The sequence below is a fragment of the Temnothorax americanus genome, unplaced genomic scaffold (genome assembly GCF_048541705.1).
Source record: "Temnothorax americanus isolate GAGA-0224 unplaced genomic scaffold, ASM4854170v1 Scaffold24, whole genome shotgun sequence".
Taxonomy (NCBI): Eukaryota; Metazoa; Arthropoda; class Insecta; order Hymenoptera; family Formicidae; genus Temnothorax; species Temnothorax americanus.
In genome coordinates this window covers 1,890,105-1,911,569 of record NW_027509381.1, presented here as the reverse complement: position 1 = coordinate 1,911,569, position 21,465 = coordinate 1,890,105, and the positions used below count along the sequence as shown (strand labels likewise).

General features: G+C 45.9%; 1 protein-coding gene across 4 annotated transcripts in view; it reads left to right on the top strand.

The window, feature by feature from the left end:
- Window positions 1–21,465, top strand: part of LOC143898799 (uncharacterized) — a 91,699-nt gene that overhangs the window by 68,503 nt on the left and 1,731 nt on the right. For 3 of the 4 annotated variants that reach the window (XM_077408522.1, XM_077408524.1, XM_077408525.1), the window contains exons 3-12: window positions 6,869–7,431; window positions 7,735–8,354; window positions 8,527–8,707; window positions 8,951–9,242; window positions 9,524–10,261; window positions 10,341–19,638; window positions 19,727–19,843; window positions 19,980–20,093; window positions 20,294–21,049; window positions 21,248–21,406. In XM_077408522.1, the coding sequence (XP_077264648.1) occupies window positions 6,869–7,431; window positions 7,735–8,354; window positions 8,527–8,707; window positions 8,951–9,242; window positions 9,524–10,261; window positions 10,341–19,638; window positions 19,727–19,843; window positions 19,980–20,093; window positions 20,294–21,049; window positions 21,248–21,406 (12,838 nt within the window). The remainder of the gene's footprint in view (window positions 1–6,868; window positions 7,432–7,734; window positions 8,355–8,526; window positions 8,708–8,950; window positions 9,243–9,523; window positions 10,262–10,340; window positions 19,639–19,726; window positions 19,844–19,979; window positions 20,094–20,293; window positions 21,050–21,247; window positions 21,407–21,465) is intronic. The other variant, XM_077408523.1, reaches the window with a different exon arrangement.

Here is a 21,465-nt window from a genome sequence, read left to right as displayed (position 1 = left end):
TAGGATTACCTTAATAGTAAGCAATAACGAATCATACAAATGTTAATTATGAAATCAGTCGTAGAACGTTCGCGACGGGCTGTCTGATTTCTGATATTTACAAAATTGACAGCTCGTCGAATAGATTTTCATTTGTCATTACTGATTTTCCCGCGGAATATTGATTTTCCGTACAGCTGACTCTCGTTACGCATTCTACTTTTTGAAACGGAACTAGATAGCGTGAATATAACAGAGACGCTTTCGCTCGTGTGATTTGCCGCCCTCGCCTTCGGCTCGGGCGGTAAACTTCACACTCGTCTGAAAAACGCTACTTTCGCCCCGAGGTGCACACGATATTTTTCACAACATCTTTACGGAAAGTTCGACCTCCATGCCTAGGGAGAGGCGAGAGTGGCCATTTTACGCCAGGACGGCATAGCGGGACGAAAGTAACTACTATCCTCCCTAGGGCGGAAAGTGATCACTTTCGCCCCGCTAAACAGGGACGAAAGTGGCCACCTTCCGCCCTTTTTTTGCTGACACAAAACTCAAATCGTAATAATGAGCGTCGTGAATAACAATGTATTATCGATGTTTAGCTTCGTTATCGCTCGGCTTCATCTACTGATTGTTATCCATAGTATCTTGGGCTTTTAACATAGTACATAGCAGACACATGTACTCATACAACACATACCTACTCTCTTGCTCTCTCCTTCACTCTCCTTTCCCTTTGTAAGTTAATATTAGAATAATCGTAACAAAACGAAATCAAAGGCTCAGCAACACGATTTCAAATATATTCGGGTATGACGCGTCTCGTGATAAATAACGAATAAATATGCATAATGTGACTAACTTTGCGCAGTGCTACAGTTGGTTTCAAGTTGTTTTCGCGAACATATTGATGTTTTTAATATGATAAAATCGAACCGTTAAAATACCAGCAGTATTAATATAATTTCAAAGTGTCTTCAGAGACTATCTCTTTGTTTTTACAATAATCCGCATGCGCATATTTCTCTGGTCACACAATTAACGTACGTATACATTCGAATAACATAGAATGCATCCATGTGTGGTTTTTCAAGTTGAGAACCACTGGCGCGCTTATCTTGGCTTCAATATGCAGCGTAATCTCTCTCCCTCTTTTTCTCTCTTGTTTTTCCCTCCCGCGAGATATGCGCCACGTTTCCTGACGTCATTACCTACGGCCGCGATCGCCCTCGTCTATTTACTGCGTATTTGACGAATTGCGTGTTCTAACGGCTAAATAGATAGCTACGCTGCACTTTCTCCGTGGCATCAACGGCACGCGGCACATACTTGAAGTTGAGTCGTATCGCGTGTCGCCCGTTCGGAAGAGTCGCGACTGCCTTTCAATCGATCGATCTCACCGTAGAGGAGGGGGTGGGATGAAGAGGGGGAGAGAGAGAGAGAGAGAGAGAGAGAGAGAGAGAGAGAGAGAGAGAGAGAGAGAGAGAGAGAGAGAGAGAGAGAGAAGGATGTAGGTGGAGGAAGAGAGAAAGAGGAAGAGCGGGGGAGAAAAAAGGAGGCAAAAAGGTCGTGCGTGCGCGCTATACGCCTTGCACGCCTATATTCACGCGCGCGCGATCGAGGAGAATATAGCGGCAAGCGGCGTCGCATTTCCACGAAAAGTCAGGTGACCGTGACGACGTGGTCGCTGGCGATGTTGCCACGTCCACGACGGCTGCGCGGGCGCTATCGCCCGAGTATAGTAACTAAGCGTGACGACTGTAGCGGGAAGGGCGTGCGGGGAGGGGGAAGAGAGCGTTAACTGTCAGTAGTGTAGTCAGGAATTTACGAGCCCGGTTCTACTCGTCCCGGCTCGATCTGCGATCTCCTCTCTCTCTCTCTCTCTCTCTCTCTCTCTCTCTCTCTCTCTCTCTCTCTCTCTCTCTCTCTCTCTCTCTCTCTCACTCACTCACTCACTCACTCACTCACTCACTCACTCACTCACCCACTCACCTCCACCCTCATCTCACCTGGCCGCGTATGAACGCCGGGATTGAGATATTTATGCCGGATGATGATTTTTTTGCGCGCCAAATTGCTCGGCCGCATTTCCACAACGTTGACCGTATTTACGGCCACCAAACTGGCATGAGATGTTATCAGTAAATGTGCATGACGATGACCTAATTTTCTATCAAAACAAAATAGTTTGTTAACGATAGACTAAAGTCCTTTTTTTTAACAAACGAATATAAAAGCAGAGCAATGCTAATGCCATAGAGAATAATACAAATGAACTTCCTTGGTTCACGATTCCGGCCCAGTTAGAATGTTACCAAAAATTTAGATGTCAGATTTTAGTTTTAACAAACTTGGAAATTTTATCAAAATCCATAAAGACACTCTCTTAATCAGTTCAAAGAAAAAGATTGTATTTAAAAGATCTTGCCAAAATAATAAACCACTCCTTCCGTCATTACGCAACACAGAATCAACCACAACCATGAATTTGATTGGGAGAATGCGACAATTGTAGACAATGAAAATTTTTATCCAAACGATTAGTTTCTGAAATAACACACATAAAACTTCAACTAATAGAATTAACTCACAAGCAGACACAGAGCATCCTACATCATGCATATGTCTCAATTTTAAGTAAATTGTAAACTTTGACCATTATGGCTATTGCACGTAACAAAGTTTTAGTTTTAATCGTAAGTCCGTAAGAGAAAATAGACCACGCACAGTCGATTATTCTTCTCGCGCTTGAAGAATAATCGAGTGTGCGTGGTCTATTTTCTTACGGCCTTACGATTACAACTGAAACATTGTTACGTGCAATGGCCTTTACATTTATTCTTTTATTAAAAATTTCAGTAATTATTTTTTGAATTTATATTGGTGGTCAATTTTTATTTCTGTTTTTTTATTGTTATTAATTTAAATCCCTTCTCTTTCTCCTTTTTCTACAACACTTATTTTTACTGTACGTACAATGTACAATGAAAGTAAGTGTTTTGCCTTTTGACTTCAGTCAACGGTTGACAACCGGATGAACCAGTTGTTATTTAAAACCAGGTTCGTTTTTTAATTGTATCATTGTCTCGATTATATCAATCACCGCCGCTTGAAAATTATCTCAGTTTCCGATGTCTTCCCGAGATTTCAGTTTGTCAATTTCACGTCCTTCGAACTTGATTTATTGAATTTTTGTCTCTTTGTCGGTTTTAGTTTTTATTTTATTTGTAGTTCGAATATTTTATAGAGCAAACTATAAATATCAGCAAAAATTTTCTGATATTTTCTCTTGAAAATTACACTATCTTTGTACGTTCAATTTTTGAGTACTTATCTTATGCTCGTCGGAGAGCTTGAGATTATTTAATTTATCTGTCACCGCGTTGCGCTGAAGATGGCTCAAAGTAGAGCCGAAACGCGTGCGACTTATAATTTATATTAAATTACTAATTAAAGATTACATAATATCAACTCACACACAACTCTAACCACGTTTGACTTTCAAAGCCCACTTTTCTTTGTTACAATTCGTTGTATTATCTTTCTTCATTAATTATAATTTAATGAAAAAATCCGTATGTTTCATTACATTTGTTCACGGTTTGTTTATTATAATCTGAGGAAAAATTATTTTTAAGTCGTATAATTGTTTATTGTAATCGCTATTTATGTAAAGTATATGATATTTTGTGAAATAATTCACTTCTTTAACACACGATCGAACAATTTTTAACAAGTTTTATCGTTGGGTGCGTGTATTAACGAACTCTCGGTGATGACATTAATATTAAATGTAAAAGAGCTATTAAAATGATTAGCAAATATTACGATGCACTTCAATGTGCCAGGGGATTATTATTTTTACGTATCTCGATATACAATCGTTTGATGAGTTCCCATTACAACGGTCGATCGCTTGGTCGCGACTTTAATACGCGTTTAACGCGTATATTAGAATATCTTTATAACAACGTTTTATCGTAATAAAATTCTGCCGAGATAACAGAATTCACAAGTTAAACGAATCGCACGTTTTTAATTAGGTGCATTTTTCCTGGTATTTCACTCGTTGAAACAACTTTGTAAAGTGTGCGAGCATTTCGATATTTTCAGTTATTCAAATATTGTAAATTCTTTCGAGTGAAGTTGATCAGTGATTTCGGGATATCAAGTGTCATTTGATTATACAAAACTTCACAGCACGAAATATCGGTTTTTTGTTTTGTTTTTTTTTTTGTTTTTTAATACAATCGCAGTGACTGACGTTGTTGAGATGTCAGAATCATTTCAAGTGCCCATCAACAAATTTGACTTGGCTCGCTTTTTATATATTTTTGTTTATGATATAGTCTTTAGATTAGGAGATCAGATTGAGGATTTAAATTAAATAAAGAGTCGAAGAAGCGTGATATGGATTATGTATATTATAATTGCGGCTAGGACAGAAAAAGTTAAAAGTTATAGTTTGCAAGTGCAGGGGCGACAGAAACGCAAATACGTCAGGTACGGATTCTAAATATTCGTACCTCTTTGATATTCGGGACTTCCCGCTGGAATGTCTAAACGTTTCAGACTGGAATTTAAGTAATATTATTGTTATTATTATTTGTTCACTATTCTTGCTGTCTTTCGCATGATTGATACGACATGAGTTTATCATTTGGGTTTTTTGCGGGCGACTGAAGGCATATGATAATTAGCTTCTTCTATTGTCGCAAAGTTCACGAACGTGGTGCAAGTTTTTTGTACGCCGCACAATAGTTATATAGAGAACGCTCGATAATAAGCATATTTATATTGTATTCTATTGAATAAATTTCTTTTTATTGAAAATGAGAAGCATTTTTTCTACACTTGAGATTTTTAATTCGACATATATTTTTTTGTAGTTTTTAAAGAGCACTACAAATCTGAGCAATTATATAAAAGTTCTATTGAATTCTACTAGATATATTATAAATTAACCGATAACGGTTAATTTTAACGTTATCAAACTTTTGCAATTTGTTTGCAACCTTAAAGTAAAAGAGTCAAAATTTTTAATTTTTATTTCGTCTAGAAAATTATCACACTATTCATATCAAGGAAAAATTGTATCAGATTTGATGAAAAGCATTTAAAAAATGTTCTCATCAATATGAAGTTCGATTATTCGTTAACTTCGAACGATTCTTCACCAGATATATTTTTTATAACGTATATTTTTATAGAATAAAGAAAAGGCTGTAAGGGTCACACGCGGTTCTTCAAGCGTAGTCTCAAAGCAATTTTATTCACAATAAAACAATCCGTACGTTTCGACTCTAATTCGAGTCATCCTCAGCAGTAATTCAAATTAGAATAAACGTTCTCCTTTATACATAGCAAGTTTGCTGTTTGGAAATTTGCAGAAACTTACTACTGCGACAGCCAAGTCTGTAAAATTAATTTAATGTAAAAATCCAGACAAGTTCACAAGTTCAGAAAACTTACCAAGTAGTCTGGAGAACAGAAAAATCAATAGTATGTGCCACACAAAGGCATGGTGAGAAATTATGTAAAGAGCGATCCGGAGATCCTGTCTCCTCGACGCAAGCAAACGATATGAAACCGTATAACACGCAGCAAGAAGTCTCAAGTCGAGAGTCGGTACAATAAATAAAAGTGTAGGTCAGGGACAAATAACAAAGATAAAAATTGACATCCAAATACAGAATATTAAACGCTAATTCTGCCGAGGGGCAAAGACAGCTATAGGCATGTTTTTACAATTTGTCTAAAATAGAAACGTATGCGTGGTGTAGAAACTCTGTGTCGGTTTGCGAGTTCAAACTGTTCTTTTGTAATTTTATATGTAGCATTTCAGAAACTAGTCGCTTAGATAAGAAGCTTTTTCTGTCAAGGATTTCCACATTTTCCCAATCAAAGTCGTGATCAAAATTGATTCTATGCTCAGTTATGACGGATTGAGTTGCTGTATTTCTATTAATGAGATTACGATGTTCCGTAACTCTCGTTTTTAGTTGTCTCAAAGTCTGCCCAACATATGTGGCGTCACAATTTTTACAGGAAATTTTATATACAACATGCTTGTTTGATTGGGTGGGGAGAGTATCCTTCTGAACTCTAATGAACCTTTTTAATTTATTAAGACTAAAGAAAGACAAGTTAACATTCAGATCCTTTACCACACTTTTGAATTTCTCCGATATATTAGGAACATATGGTATAGTAAACCATTTACCCCGACCTTCTTCAATCGTAGGTGGAGGTACATTCTGTTTCCTGGTACGTTTCTGGAGCAAAGATTTGATTCTCGTATTAATGGTATTGAATATGAATGTTAACGGATAGTCGTTATTTAACAAAGTGTCAATTATTAGTTTAATATTCTAATTTTCTAAAAATTCTAAAAATAATAGTCTAATATTCTGTATTTGGATGTCGATTTTTATCTTTGTTATTTGTCCCTGACCTACACTTTTATTTATTATACCGACTCTTGACTTGAGACTTCTTGCTGCGTGTTATAAACGAGATAAACGAGATTAACGAACAAAACGATGACAAGACGACGACGAACGATCCAGATTGAAAGTGGCCGAAGTTTATTTTATAAAAGTGAATTATCGCGCAATTCCAAAGGCAATAAATACAAGTGACGTCAGCAGTCCTAGAATATCAATCTAATAAGATACTCCTCTAAGAATAAAAAAGGAAAAATGTATTTTTTTTCTTCTAATTAAAGCAGATCTAACTTACGTAACAGTACTTTTTCACCGCGTGCCCCGTTAAATATATAAAACAGAATCTCGAGGAGGAAGTGACGAATGTATTTCGTGGCGACTCATCGACCCAAATATTAGCCGTTCCCTGGACGATGACTAAGCCCAGTTTTTTCGTCTTTCAGAAGTTCAGAGGATCATGGATCTGGCGGCGGTAGCGGGGGAGGAGGCGGCGGAACAGGCGGCGTTTCCGGCGGCGGCAGCGGTAGCGGGAGCACCGGTGCCGGGGTCGGTGGCAGCGGCGGTGGCGGCGAGCGCGGAGACAGGGGAGGCGAGAATTTCGACTCACGTGGTTCCCACGGCAGCTTCTACGGTAGCGAGAGGAGCAACCGAGTGGTTGGCGCCGGGAGCGGTGGCGTCGTCAGCGGCGGTGGCAGCGGCGGCGGCGTCGGCGGCGTCGGCGGTCATTCGGCGGATCCATCGACGGGCGATCCTGGGGGCTACATATCCCGCAGCCGTCCACCACCTGCAGGCTCTTATCACGTGACATCGAGCAGGGCGAGGGATCGGCTATACCCGAGGACCGGCCCGTACGTCTCCGGGCCGCCGCCCCCGCCCCACTTAGACCGTCATCGTGGAAGTTTACCGCCGTCGTCCTGGTCGGCGTACGAGCCGACGAGTTCGAGGTACGGCGGCGCACCGCCGCCACCCTCGCCCGCCACCAATGACGCTTACCAAGACGAACAAGGTAATTCGTCAGTCACTCGGACCCAATGGAAGAATTTTCATCAACGTCATTGCACGCAATATAGCGTGGTTTCTATTCGTTGCTCGTTTGAGTATCGAATTAAGATGAGAACTAAATGTCGAAGGAATGTCAAAGGTAGAAATCCCTCGGTTCCGATAAGTAAATAATACGGAAGATTAGTTGCTGTAAACGATAAACGTTCATGACGATAAAGCTCGATTTGTATGAAGAAAAGTAACAAATATATGTTCCTTTCTTACATTTGCCCGAGTATTCAATTTTTACCAGTCTGTTCTCTTGCAGGAGGTGGTGGAGGCGGTGGTAGCGGTAGCACCGGTGCTCTGCGACAGCACAAGAAACAGCGCAGAAAATCGCGCAGTGGGAGCAGATCGCCAAGTGGTAGTAGTCGTTCCGGAAGTAGCAGCAGCAGTCGAAGCGATAGCTCTGGCGGCAGCTCTTCCGGGGGCAGCACGTCGCCCGGTAGCTCGCCGCATCGCACGAGCAACGTAGCCGTCACGGAGGATCGCAGGCCGTTGGCCATCTGCGTCAGGAATCTGCCCTCCCGCAGCAGCGATACTTCCCTCAAGGATGGCCTTTTCCACGAGTACAAGAAGCACGGCAAGGTGACGTGGGTGAAGGTCGTCGGTACAGCCAACGACAGATATGCCCTAGTCTGTTTTAAGAAACCCGAAGACGTGGAGAAAGCTCTCGAGGTTTCGCAAGACAAGCATTTCTTTGGATGCAAAATTGAAGTGGCCCCTTACCAAGGATACGATGTGGAGGACAACGAGTTTAGGCCGTACGAAGCGGAACTCGATGAGTACCATCCGAAAGCAACAAGAACATTATTCATCGGGAACCTCGAGAAGGACGTTACCGCGTCTGAGCTCAGGAAGCATTTTGAACAGTTCGGCGAAATAATAGTGAGTTAAAATTTGTTTGGAAATCGAAACAATTAATTTACCAATAAACATTGAATAAAAAGGAAAGTAAAATCATCTGAATAGAACTTCGAAATGACAAGGCCAAATGAAAATAATATCGAAACCTGATAAATATTAAGATAAATTAATTACATCTCATATTTGCTTGCAGGAAATTGATATTAAAAAACAAGGCGCCGTGTCGAGTTATGCTTTCTGTCAATATTCGGATATCGGTAGTGTTGTTAAAGCGATGAGGTCGATGGATGGTGAACATCTGGGTGCGAATCGAATTAAACTCGGATTTGGGAAGTCGATGCCCACATCCTGCGTTTGGGTTGATGGTATCGGAGGTGAGCATTTTATAGATACCTTATTACATATATTTAACATCTTCAATTATACTAGTAAGATACTCTCTTTTATAAGGACACAGTTATTAAATTATAATAACGATACATTAGTAGTTTTATTTTATTAAAAGTTGCACTAGATAGTATTAAAATTTGCAAAAGCGAGATATTAAAAAAGAAAGACTCGGCACAATACTAACTTTGTTTCAAATCATGGCATTAATTATATCTTTCTTTTTTTAGATTGCATGTCTGAGAAATACTTAAACATGCAGTTCCATCAATTTGGGCCGATAACTCAGGTAGTGGTAGATCGTGAGCGTGGCCAAGCTCTGGTCTTTTTTGATCAAATAAGTTGCGCTCAAACTGCCGTAAAAGAGATGCGAGGAGCAGCACTTCGTGGACGCCGTTTACAGGTCGATTTTGCATCGAGGGAATGCCAAGAGACGTTTTACGAACATCTCGAGCATCAAGGAAATACTAGTGAAAAGCCTTGGGACTCGAGGCCTTCGCCAGCGTCGTCATTTGACGTGACGTATGTGTACTTTTTTTATGAATTGATATTTTTATAGCTAAAAAATATATCTATCGATAAAACATGAAATAAGAAATTGTTTAATGTGTACATTTAATCATCTTTATTCGAAACAATTTCTAATTTTAGCTTTGTTAGATTATTGATAGATTTATTAACATAAGACGCACGCTTATATATATATATATATATATATATATATATATATATAAAATATATTATATATATAAGTTCACGAGTCACAATCAAGAACTTAAAATGGGTGCATTCATGATTTGAAGGATTCCTTCTAGGCGGGAGCGTAGTAGCTTCGACTCGACAGTGACGGTGTCGAGTTCGACCAACAGATTCACTCGTTACGATACGCCCCCGCGATCGAGAACGGCGAATTACTCGCGGACTTCCGGAGGCAGTACGCCGGGCGCGAGTCCAGCCCATCCGACGGCGATGTCACGAAGTAGCAGAAGATCCTACCAGGATTCCTACTACGACGCTGATTACAGTGAACCGACGTCGCGACGGTTTCGTAGCTACGACGAGTTTAGTCAAGGTAGCGGTGCAAGTCACGACGATTATCAGAGCAGTGTTCTCAGCGACGGCAAACTCAACGACGACGATTGCCCGCCACCGTCACGGCGTCACACAGTGCAAAGCGTCGTTACGAGCGTCGATCCACCTGCGCCACCGCCACCATTATTACCTCCACCTGACATTCGACACCTCCAAAAGGAACGCGTCCATTTGCTGGAGCAACTCGAGGAATGTCACAGTAGCGGCGACGAAGTCGGTTTCGTGCCGAAGAAACGCGCGAAACTCGACAGCTCATCGACAACAATACTTTGTGAAGACGAGGAGCCGGAAATCTCGTCGTTACTCGTTACCTCGCACTCTAGTAGAAAAGGCATAGACTTTAGACGCGTCAGTGATAGTAAAGTAGTGATGCATCATAGCACAAGGAGAGGTAGTTGCGAGGGCAGGGGTCCTGGACCTTGTAAACGTCGTCGGGATGCCACTAGCAGGTGAGTTACGATTTTAAAAAAGTATAGAAAAGGAGCATTTATAAGAATTATCAAGACTAAAATAACATTATTTTTAAAGGCATCACGAACATCACGATGGATCTCGACCAGGTACTCCTCTCGTTGACGAGCGACCGGAGAATTTGGTACCTAGCGAGCCAAGACGATTTAGAGAAAGGAGTCACGAAGGTCCATTGTCGTTACCTCTACCAAGGTTCGCGGCACAAATGTTGAACAACAACAATAATACAAGCAGTAGTAATAACAACAATGGCAACAGCACTCGATCGAGCAGTGCTAGTCTCGCCAAAGTTGCTAGTCCGCCATGTGCCAGCTTGTCTACTGCGCCCAGTCCTCGTGCCGCTCCGCAACCACCGGCTTCGCCGCCTCCCAGACATGCCAGCTCGAGCCCAACCAGTTCCGACAGCGAGACAGCGCCGCAGTCCCCCACTCTGGAGGAGAGGATACGCTCTCTGGATGAAAAGTACGAAAAATGGTCTGGCTCGAGAGCATTGAGTGCTGCTGGCGGTGATGCACTGGCAAAGCTCGATGCCAGCGCTTCAGAAAGATTCCGATTTCGGCATAAACTGCTCGATATGGATCTTCATGAGGTGCAACCTTCCGACATCGTGAAGTCGGTTCTCGCGAAAAGAAGCGTGTTCGACGAGGACTCGAAGCGATTGGAGAACTTTAGTGAAAAGTACGAACCGCGGGAATTTACTGGTGTTATTGGCGTTAGTTCTATGATCGGGAGTACCGCTGGTCTCACCACTAGTGGTAGCTGTACCAGCAAAGTTTGTCTGCAGTATCCGTTTCCTAGTCATCCGCCGGTACAGCCGACCAGCGGTACTTCGGTCAGTCAAATCGGCATTAATACGTCATTGTCCGTGAGTTTGACCGCGACGACGACCTCGATGGTCTCGTCGATGTTGAAGACCGATCCGCGGATTGTGCAACATAACTGTATACATCCAACGCCGGCGACGCCGATTACACCTGGTACTTCTATTAAGACAGTTAGTCCTGAATTACCACCATCGGTTTCTCTACCGATCGGTCTCGTTAGTGGAACGGCAGCCAATAGTGGCAACGGTAGTGGTTTAGCGTCAGCCAGTAGTCTTCTAAGCAGCAGTGGTAGCATAAGTAGTATTCACACCCTCGGAGCCTCGACACATCGAGGATTGAGCATCTCCGCGACTACCGCGTCGCCCACGGTGACTACGTCGACCGATGCCTTCTCGACTGCAATAACAACAGCGGTATCTGTTGCGACAACCCCGTCAACGGTAGCAGCAACAACGACGATGTCCGTAACAGGCGCGATATCTTCCATGACTACTACCAGTTCGATAGCTCCACCGTCTTCCATAACATCCTCATCCAATTCTTCCTCTTCATCGTCATTATCCACATCTTCCACAGATTTGACTCGTTCTCGTTTGAGGAAGGAAACGAGCGGTAGCAATCGAGAGAGCAGAGATTCCCGCGACGGAAAGGACAGCAGGGAGTCGAAACATAGTAAAGGAAAAGATTGTCAAAGAAGATCACGGAAGGAAGAAACCGACGTTGAAAGAAATCGCAAAGATAGAGATGAAAGAGAAAGTTCAACTGTTATGAATGACATCGGCAACACGGATAATCATAGTAGGGACTTTAAAGAAAACAAAGAATTAAGGTACGAGCGAAAAGAACGAGAGGAGAAAGAAAGGAGGGACAAAGAAGATCGTGACAGACAAGAGCGAAGGGATAAAGAAGATCGTGATCGACAAGAGAAAAAAGAAAGAGAGGAACGCGAGAGGCGTGAAAAGGATGAAGAAAGGCGAGAAAGAGAAAGACAAGACAAGGAACGACTAGAGAAAGATAGAAGAGAACGGGAAGAAAGAGAACGCGAAAGAAAAGAAAGGGAGGAGAATGAGCTTAAAGAAAAAGAGAGACGAGAGAAGGAGCGTCTCGATTGTGAGAGGAGAGAACGAGAGGAGAAGGAGCGGCAAGAACGAAGAGAACGCGAGGAGCGTGAAAGGAGAGAGCGCGAAGAACGCGAAAGAAAAGAACGGGAAATTCGTTTGGAACGTGAAAAACAGGAAAAGGAACGTCTTAAAAGGGAAAGAGAAGAACAAGAAAGAAGAGAGAAAGAAGAACGAGACAGATTGGAGCGAGAAAGGAGGAGAGAAGAGAAGGAACGTCTCGAACGAGAAAGAAAACGAGAAAGGGAAGAAAAAGAGAGACTAGAACGTGAACGGCGGAAAGAGAAGGAAGAACGGGAAAAAATGGAAAAGGAGAAACGCGAAAAAGAGGAACGGGAGAGACTTGAGAAACTTGAGAGGGAAAAACACGAAAGGGAGAAGCGACGGGAACGCGAAGATCAAGAGAGGAGGGAAAAGGAGAAGGCCGAGCGCGAGAAGAGGAGAGATCGCGAAGAAAAGGACAAAGAGAAGAGAGAACGTGACGATAATAGGCGGCAGTCGATTGAAAATCACCTACATCCCTCTATAACGCAATCTCAGAGTCAGGTCGCTCCGGCACCGGTGCCGATCAAGCGCAGGTGTTCGTCGCAGGATTGCCCTACAGACGAGGATGCTAAGCGTGTGAAACTTTCGGATCATCGACGAGACAGCAAAGATCGGTCTAGACAAAACAGGAGATCCGAAGATCGCAAGCATCGTAATGATTCGCATCGTTCTAGTCGAGAAAGTAGGGAGAGTCGCGACAGTAAGGAGAGCGGTAGTGCGACGCAAGATAGCAGGGATGGAACGCATGGCGAATCGACACGGGAAAACAACTCGAGGGACAGCGGAAGCAAAGAGAAACAGAGGAGCAAGAGGAATCGTTCGGAGAAAGAGTCGAGGGAGCGTAGCCCGAGAGTCTCGCATGAATCCGACAAAGAATTTCTGTCAAGATTGGAACTTACCAAAAGAAACGACTCGAGTCCATCGACTGAACAATCTTCCGTGGGAACGAATCACAGAGACGCGCAACATCATCAACAGCAGCAGTCTACGGTGAATTCTCACAGCGACGTAGACGATGGTCCTCTCTCTACTCACGAAATACAAGTAGCGAGGAATCCGTCGGCTACAGATACAGACAGCGACGAGCCTAAGAAACATTCGATTTTCGATATTGTCGACGACGAACCTGCTTACATCAGCATGTACGACAAAGTGAAAGCCCGTTCGACGAAGAACATGCAAAAACTAGAAGAGGAAAAGCGTCAAGTACGTTTAAAGGATAAATTTTCGCAGTTGAAGCAAAGTCGCGCCAGGCGAGAGGAGAAGAAGCAGAGCACATCGTGGGACGGAGATTCAGTGAGCAGCAAAGCTCTGACGGAGGACGAGGCTACTTCCGAATCGGACTCGACGAGAACCAAGTCCCTCTCGAGGAAGGGCTCGCGATCTCGCATCCATTCGGACACAAGCGAGGAGGAGGAACCATTCAACAACAAGGTCCGGAAGCCTGTGAAGACGGAGAGATTCCTCGAAAGCGACGTCGATCTCGGGTTTGCCGATACTGAAGAGAAGCAAAATCCACTGGAAGCTTCGAACGTTATCGTTAACAGCGTGCACACGAATATCAAGGAGGAGCCTCGTACGTCCGACGAAGACGAGCGAGTTGCTGTTGGTTTCCGTACGAATCATCCCACGATAGTTATGAATAATCACGAGAGAGACTCGCGAAAGAAGTCGCACAAGAAGAAACAGAAACGTCAAAAGAACAGCATTTCAAGCGAAGATAATATAAAGGTCGAACCTAATGTAGAGCATAAGAATAAAGTCGATATTACGTCGAATGCAGACTGCCGACCGAATCACGGCACGGAATTGACTACTGTCACCGCCGCTACGACCATTGTCACGACAGCGTTGGAGAACGCGGAAGAAAGAATGCGGGCCGATAAGAAGCAACGTAGTAAAAAGGAGAAGAAACGCGATCGGAATGGAGAAGATAAGGCCAAAGCGAGACGAAAGAGACTCAATAGGCAAGAGGCGAGGGATTCCCAACGTATGGAAGACATCTTCGGTCCTCTTTCGGACGACGTTGACGATGGTCCATCTAACACGTTCTTCAACAGATTTGGTAACATGACGTCAGAGAACAGCGCCTATGCTTCGGACAGCGACGGTGGTCGTAGCTCACTCGACATGGACAGAGTGAGGCGAAAGACGGAAAAGAAACGGCGTCATCAGCCAGAGGACGAGAACAGCGTCGATCTGGCCGAAGCTGGGCGAGAGATCGAGGCGAAACTCTTGGGTATACCGAGTTCTCCGAAGGCCGTCCCCGCGTGCCCGGCAGAACCCAATGATCATGATGTCTTTCGATTCACCGACGATAATGACAGCGTCGAGCCGTCCACACCTTCGACAGTGCCGGAGAAAGTCAAGGAGAAGAAGAAGAAACGAAAGAAGTCCAAAGAAGAACGAGGCAGTCGAAAGGATTACCATCACCATCATCACCATCATCATCACCATCACGAGAAAAGCGGCGAATTACCTTATTTGGGTGCCGAACCTAGTCCACCAAGAGCGAGCAGTCCATTAGTATCTAAGACAGTATCACCCAGCTTGCCCACGTCTAGAGAAACTTTGTTGAGCCCTATACCTAAAGTGATTTCCAACGTATCGACCATGCCAGCGATTACTCCACCAGTCGTCACCGGTAGCATACAAACTCCTAAGTCGGAGAAGAAGAAAGACAAACTCATACCTGGTTTTGGAATAGAAATAGACGAGACGATCCACGAGAACGCTGTGAAAAGTATCTCAGAGCCGGATGAAAGAGATAGCAATTGTCAATCGCGAAGCGGCAGGGAGGAGCCGGAAGTACCTGTATCAACGACACCATCGGCTCAGAGCGAGGACAAACCACGAGTGGCGATATCGCAGGAGGAAACGGAGGATGCCGTTGCCGCATTACTTGAAGAAACTTTCGGCGCCTCGACGGAAGACTTCTCTTATGAGGGCGAAGAGGAGGAAGCGGAAGCCGAAGTTGTTGGGACACCAGCTGAGGCACCTCAAGAAGACGTCGAGGAAATGCAGCAAGCGGTCGAGAGTCTGAACGCGTCGACGGGAGAAGCCGACGCGGACCTGAAGCCGGATACGCCGCAGAGCGAGCACGATCTCCAGATTGACACGGACACGGAAGAAGATCCGAATTACGAGACTGTCGATCTCACGCAACCTCCGAAAACACCGGATATACCGTCGTTCTACAAGTCTCCGACAAAGACGTTGCCTATGACGCCTGTCTTAGCTACGCCCGAAAAGCCGGTCGAAGTGCGATTACCACCCGCAGTTACGAAACCACAGAGCCCACCGACTTCCGTAATCGCTCATTCTTGGAGCTTGAACGACCATAACAAACCACGGGAAGCCGCGAAACCTCATCAATTAAAAACTAACGAGTCAGACGCTGTCGTCGCCAGTCCAGAGAGAACGACGCAAGTACAAAGAGCGTCCGCCTCGCCGCCACCACCTCAGTATAAACCTATGCTGGTACCTTGCAGCGTACCGATAAGCGACGTACCGAAATCGATCTCCGTTCCAAATTCGCGACCGTCACCGATCACGGTGCAGCCTCTGTATCAAAGGCTCCCCGTGTCTCCGCAGTCTCAAATGGTACCCATGCGTCAAGCTTCTCCCAAAATGCAAAACGTCACGACGGTTTCTTGCTCGTCCTCCTCCAACACAACACCGTTGCCGCCGTTGGTCCCGTCAAGAATGCCACCTCTGGTACCGTCTCAGCCGTCACCGCGCGTCACTCAGCCGCTCTCGCCTAACGGACAATGGTCACGGAATCCTACCTTGAGTCCGCACGTGCCCAGCGTGGGAAAGAGGAAACCGTCGCCGCCACCTACTAAGATCGCGGTATGCGTGCCCATCCCCGCCCATAGACCGGAAACGCCGGTTCAGCAAATTTATTCGACCGCGGCGACTCAACAGCCTGTAATACAGCATGCTCCAGGGATGCTGGCGCCCACACCCGGTTATCCACGCGGCGGTCTACCGCCGTTGACCCTGAACATCCCACCGCGGCCTTACATGCCGGTGCCACCGTTGGCCTCCGGTATACAGGTCAAGAGCTCGCGCGACGTCTCCCTGGGCGGCAAGTCCGTAATCGAGACGCTACTTCCCGTAAACCCGAACGAGCCACCTCAGAGACTGGACGAGCCGAAATTATCACCAGCCGTTATACCGGAGCCGACCAACAAAGCGTCCACCTCTCCTAAGGTTCCCTCGCCGAATCAACCGCCTACATACATACCCGAAACGGCGAAGATCGAGATCAACGCTAGCACATCCAGCCCGGTGTTCGGCAAGCCCGCTTACGTGACGGATAATTACACGATGTCATCTAGAACGCAGAAGCAAATCTCCGTGTCCATGACAACGGACAGCAACCTGCTGTCGCCAAGACAGAAACAGGAGGTGTCGAATCTTCAACTCCTGACTACGCACGTACCTCGTTCATCTACGCCCAGTCCTGTAATCGTGGCACACGGTCAGCCTCACCTACTTCACAAGTCCGTACACTCTCTAGGGCCACCTGTCTCTTCTCCAAATCAGCCGTTGATAAAGACCGTGGTACCTATAGTCCCTCAACAAGTAACTCCGAACGCAGCACCGCCGGTACCCAGTGACAAATGCATCAACCCGCAAACGCCCGTTGCTTGTCAGAGACAGTCGCCTGTTTCTCAAAGTCAAGTAGTCAAGTCTCACATACCTCTGGTATCTACGGTGTCACAGACGATCATAACCAGAGTGGTACCGTCCACCGTATCTTCCGTGTCGACACCACCAATGAACGAGCAAACCACGTCGGAATGTTTGGAGCCACGTATTATCCAAGGACAACAATTGGAGTTGGATGCTGAGGCGCAGATCAGCCAATCTGTCCAACCGATGCAACTTACACCGCCTATACAATCTACGCAGCCTATTGATGAGATAAAGAAGGAGCCGGCCGACGTCGAGCAGGAAGACACAATAGAAGAAGCAGCGTATAATACAGCTGAATCCGAGAAGCTTTTGAATCCACTGCACATAAAAGAAGAAGACGTGAAGCAGGAGAAGCAAGAAGTCATTAATACGGAGGTTGCGCCATGCATTCCTAAGGTCGAACCCGTGGATACGATCCCACCGAAGCTCGAGACGGAGACTCCTATAAAACTGGAGCCTGTGAGTGAGATTAAAGAGGAGGAGGCTGTAAAAGAAACCGATGAAGTGGAATTAGACGAAGAGCCGGTAGAGGATCCGTTGAAAGAGCCGAGCACGGATCCTCTCGCTATCGATTCCAAGGAAGATCCAACCGATAGCAAGGAGGACAGCGATTACTGGTCCGCGAAGGAGGTGAACATCGAGAGCGTCATAAAGAAAGTCGACGCTCTGTGCGACGGTGAGGGTAACGACGGCGATGACGAGGCACAGCAGGGCAACGAGAGCATAAATAGCGATTCGCACGATACCAGCAAAAATGAATCGGATTGGTTCGACACCGAGTCGACGGAGGGCGAGAGCAAGAAGAACTTCATCTCAGCTGACGATCACGACGAGAGCGTGGAAACGTGCGAAAACGAGTGCACGAGGAGTCGTCGTGGCAGAACGAAGAGCAGACGCGGTAGTCGCGGCGGGGTTACCACCAGGCGAGGTGGCAGAAACGCAGGCGCCGTATCTAACCGGCGAGGTGGTAGAAGTTCCAGGGGTAGCAAACATCACGTTGAAAAGAATAAGTTGCCAGCTGACGTTTACGAATTCCACGATGACAGCGAGGAGGACAACGCGGGTCGTCCGCGACTTATTCTCACCATTAAATCTCCTGGACCGAACGTGACGGGGCCGAATGCGCAGCCGGCGACACCCGTGGCCGCGGTCAAAGAGGTGCCACCGGAGGAATTCGTCTCTCCGGCCGCGAACACGAGAAAGTCCAGAAGATTGGCGGAAAGGGATGGCAGCCGCAACACGGTCGACGACGTTATCGAGGATGTTGTCCGCGGATCACCTACGAATAAGGGACTGGCCAGCGGAAATGTGCACGCTACTAGGCGAAGCACCAGGCATAACAATATTCCGCGTAGTACGGCGCAGCAACCCATGCCGCTGACGGAGCTTCGCAAGTCACCGAGAGGTAGTCGTAAAGCAGTGAGGCGAACATCGGAGAATAATGACGATAGCGGGGAGGAGAAGGTGAAAGAGGTGACAGCGACGCCGCAGGAGGCTCCGATCAAGGAAGAGCCGAAATTGGTTCAACCGGAAAGTCCGAAAGCGGAGGAACCGGTGGCTCAAGCTGTTACGCTAGCGCCGCTGAAGACAGTATCGCACGAGCCGATGACGTTAATCGATCCAGTCACGGGAATGCTGATACCGATGAGAGAATCCGAGGAGGGCCAGTACATCCCGGTGTCCACGGCGTCCGGTCAAGCGCAAGCCACCAACAGAGCGCTCGGCGAAGCTCGGAGCGGCGGATTGCCCGGCGCAAGCCCGACGAGCGAAGCTCCACGAGCAAAACCCGTTTCCGAGAGTTCTGTCTTGGTGCCAGTGGAGCCGAAGAAGGAAGTCGTTATAGAGCACGCGTCTTGTCAGCCGATACCGACCCAGCAAATCCAACCGCAAACTAGCGTAATTACGAAACCGCAATCCCCGGCGATACAAGCCACCTCCACCATCACCGTTGCGCAATCCTCAACAACAGGCACGACTGTCGTGACTACCGTGACTACGACGGCACAACCGATATCCACCTCACCTTCGCAGACGAAACCCACGAGCCTTAAGGCGCACGTGTTGAACGCCAGCAAGCTGGTGACATCGGCTCAACAACAACAGGTCATCACGAAACCCGTAGCTCCGAGTCTGCCCAATCAAACGATAGTACAGAACATCGTCAAGCCACCCGCGCAAGCAATACAGGGTCTCAATCTGCAAATACCACCTGGCAGAGTCGCGTCGCCCAGCTTGAGCCCGCGTACGATACAGGCGGCGCCGCTGACTCCGACGAACGGAAAGCAAGGTCAGCCCATGTCTCCCGTGCTCAACAATACTGGTGCGCCGCCTAATCCCAAGCAGCACCTCCTTCAAGCCGCTAAGCAACAAACGTCGACGATAGTGAATATGCCACAAAAACTGCCGCTAAACATACATCCTGCCAATGTAAACGTACCCCAACTTAGTACTCCAACATCAAGAATTCATCAGCCAGTCTCACAGCCCACCGCTTTAAAGGGTATCAATGGACAGCCTCATCCGCTCAATCCGAAAACGCACTTGCTGCAGGCTGTGGTTCCACCGATCGTGACAGTAGCGAGCTCACCTACGCAGCCGCATCTCGTCAATCCGCAGATTTCAACTGTCGTGAACAGTGTCCGATCACCGGGACCGAAAGCTCCTGTAAGCTTTTGCAGTCAAGAAAATACTTGTTGACATTTTAAATTCGAAAACGTGATTGATAAGACTAATATTTGGAAATTTATTTCAGACCACCGGGCCGATGGAACCACAAAAGGTGGAAGTGCCAATGCCTGGTTGTATTATAGTGCCGACTGCGAGTCCGCAAAGTCGTAGCGTACCGATGCCGACGTACGGGGCTCCATTGGTAAGCATTGTACTTTAATCTTCTTTACTAATTTGCGTGCGTTTAAAAATCTTGCACTTGAGTGAGATGAAATAATAAAACCGATCCAGAATACGTGAAAGCGGCGTTAAACTAACTCTTGTTTGGTTTCGATTAGCATGGAAGTACGAGTGCTACTCCACCAGGGGGTCAGTATGGTCTTGTCCCCCCGCATCGTTCCCAGAGCCCTCCATTGCCTCCACCTGCCCACCATCACGTTAATACTTCACAGGTACTTTCTAATATTCTTTTAATGAAACGCTCATGCGACTCAAGAAAAATCAAACAAGCAAGGCTTTCTTACATGTTGATCATAATCTCGACAATAATTGCATGACGTTTTCAGAAAACTCTTCTTGTATATCTATTAGTAAGTTAAAGCGTAAAAATGACATTTTGATATAAATAATCATGTAAATAATTTTATTTCAGAGTGAAGTCGTCAACCATTACGGAGAACTGGCTCGTGACCATTACTTGCATTCTCCGATGTTCCAGTATCAGTATCTCCGCGCGCAACAGGAAGCGTTAACGGCTCCTCGCATAGCTTATCACATTCCAGGAACAAGATCTCCGCACTTACCTTTGGACCCGAAACTCGAGCCCGGCATAGAGGACAGTCACAGTCCTCCTCTAGAATTGAGACGTGGCACGAGGACGCCTCAGGATCGTACTACTGATAGTCCGCAAATTGCTCAAGTCTATATGATACACGGGGCAATGAGACCATTGCCACCGCCTCCACCGCAATATAACACAGGAAATAATCCATCGTTATCCGGTGCACCAGCTGGCGCTAGACCGAATTTCTATGAACCACCGCCCGCCCATTTGCACTCTCAATATCCCATGGCTGCCAGCGAGGCTCCACCTGAGATGGGTAGAGCTCCTACGCCGGATCGATGTAGGAAACATCAGGTCGTCACTCCGCCGCTTTACGCGTCTCAGGTGCCACCACAAGCGGACTCGTTTCAAATGCTACTCCAACGTCATCCGGTTATGTGGCAAGGCTTATTAGCTCTTAAGAACGATCAGGCAGCGGTACAGATGCACTTTGTCTTTGGCAATCCCAGAGTGGCCAGAGACAGTCTGCCGTGTAACAGCGATGGCTCCACCCCGCCGTTGAGAATAGCGCAAAGGATGAGATTGGAGCAAACTCAAGTCGAAGGCGTAGCAAGAAAGATGCAAGTATGTATATTGCAGTCTCTCGATACTAGAATGTCATAAATCCTAAATTTATGTGTATTTAAAAACAATTTAATTTTTATCTTAAAAACTTTGTATGGATTTTTTTAGAAAATACTAAAAAGATGATCTGCATATAAATGAATTTTAAATGAGGTAAACTATTTTTTTTATATAATAATGTCATTTGATGCTCTTCAGACTGAAGATGAACACTGCATGCTGTTGGCACTACCTTGTGGCCGTGACGAAGTGGACGTACTGCAACAAAGCAAAAATCTCCAAACAGGATTTATCATGTATCTTCAACAAAAGCAAGCTGCTGGAATCGTAAACATTGCTGCACCTGGATCGCAACAGGTATAATAAAATTGTTATCCCGCAATATATGCGTGATTCAGATGGAAGACCCATCAAGT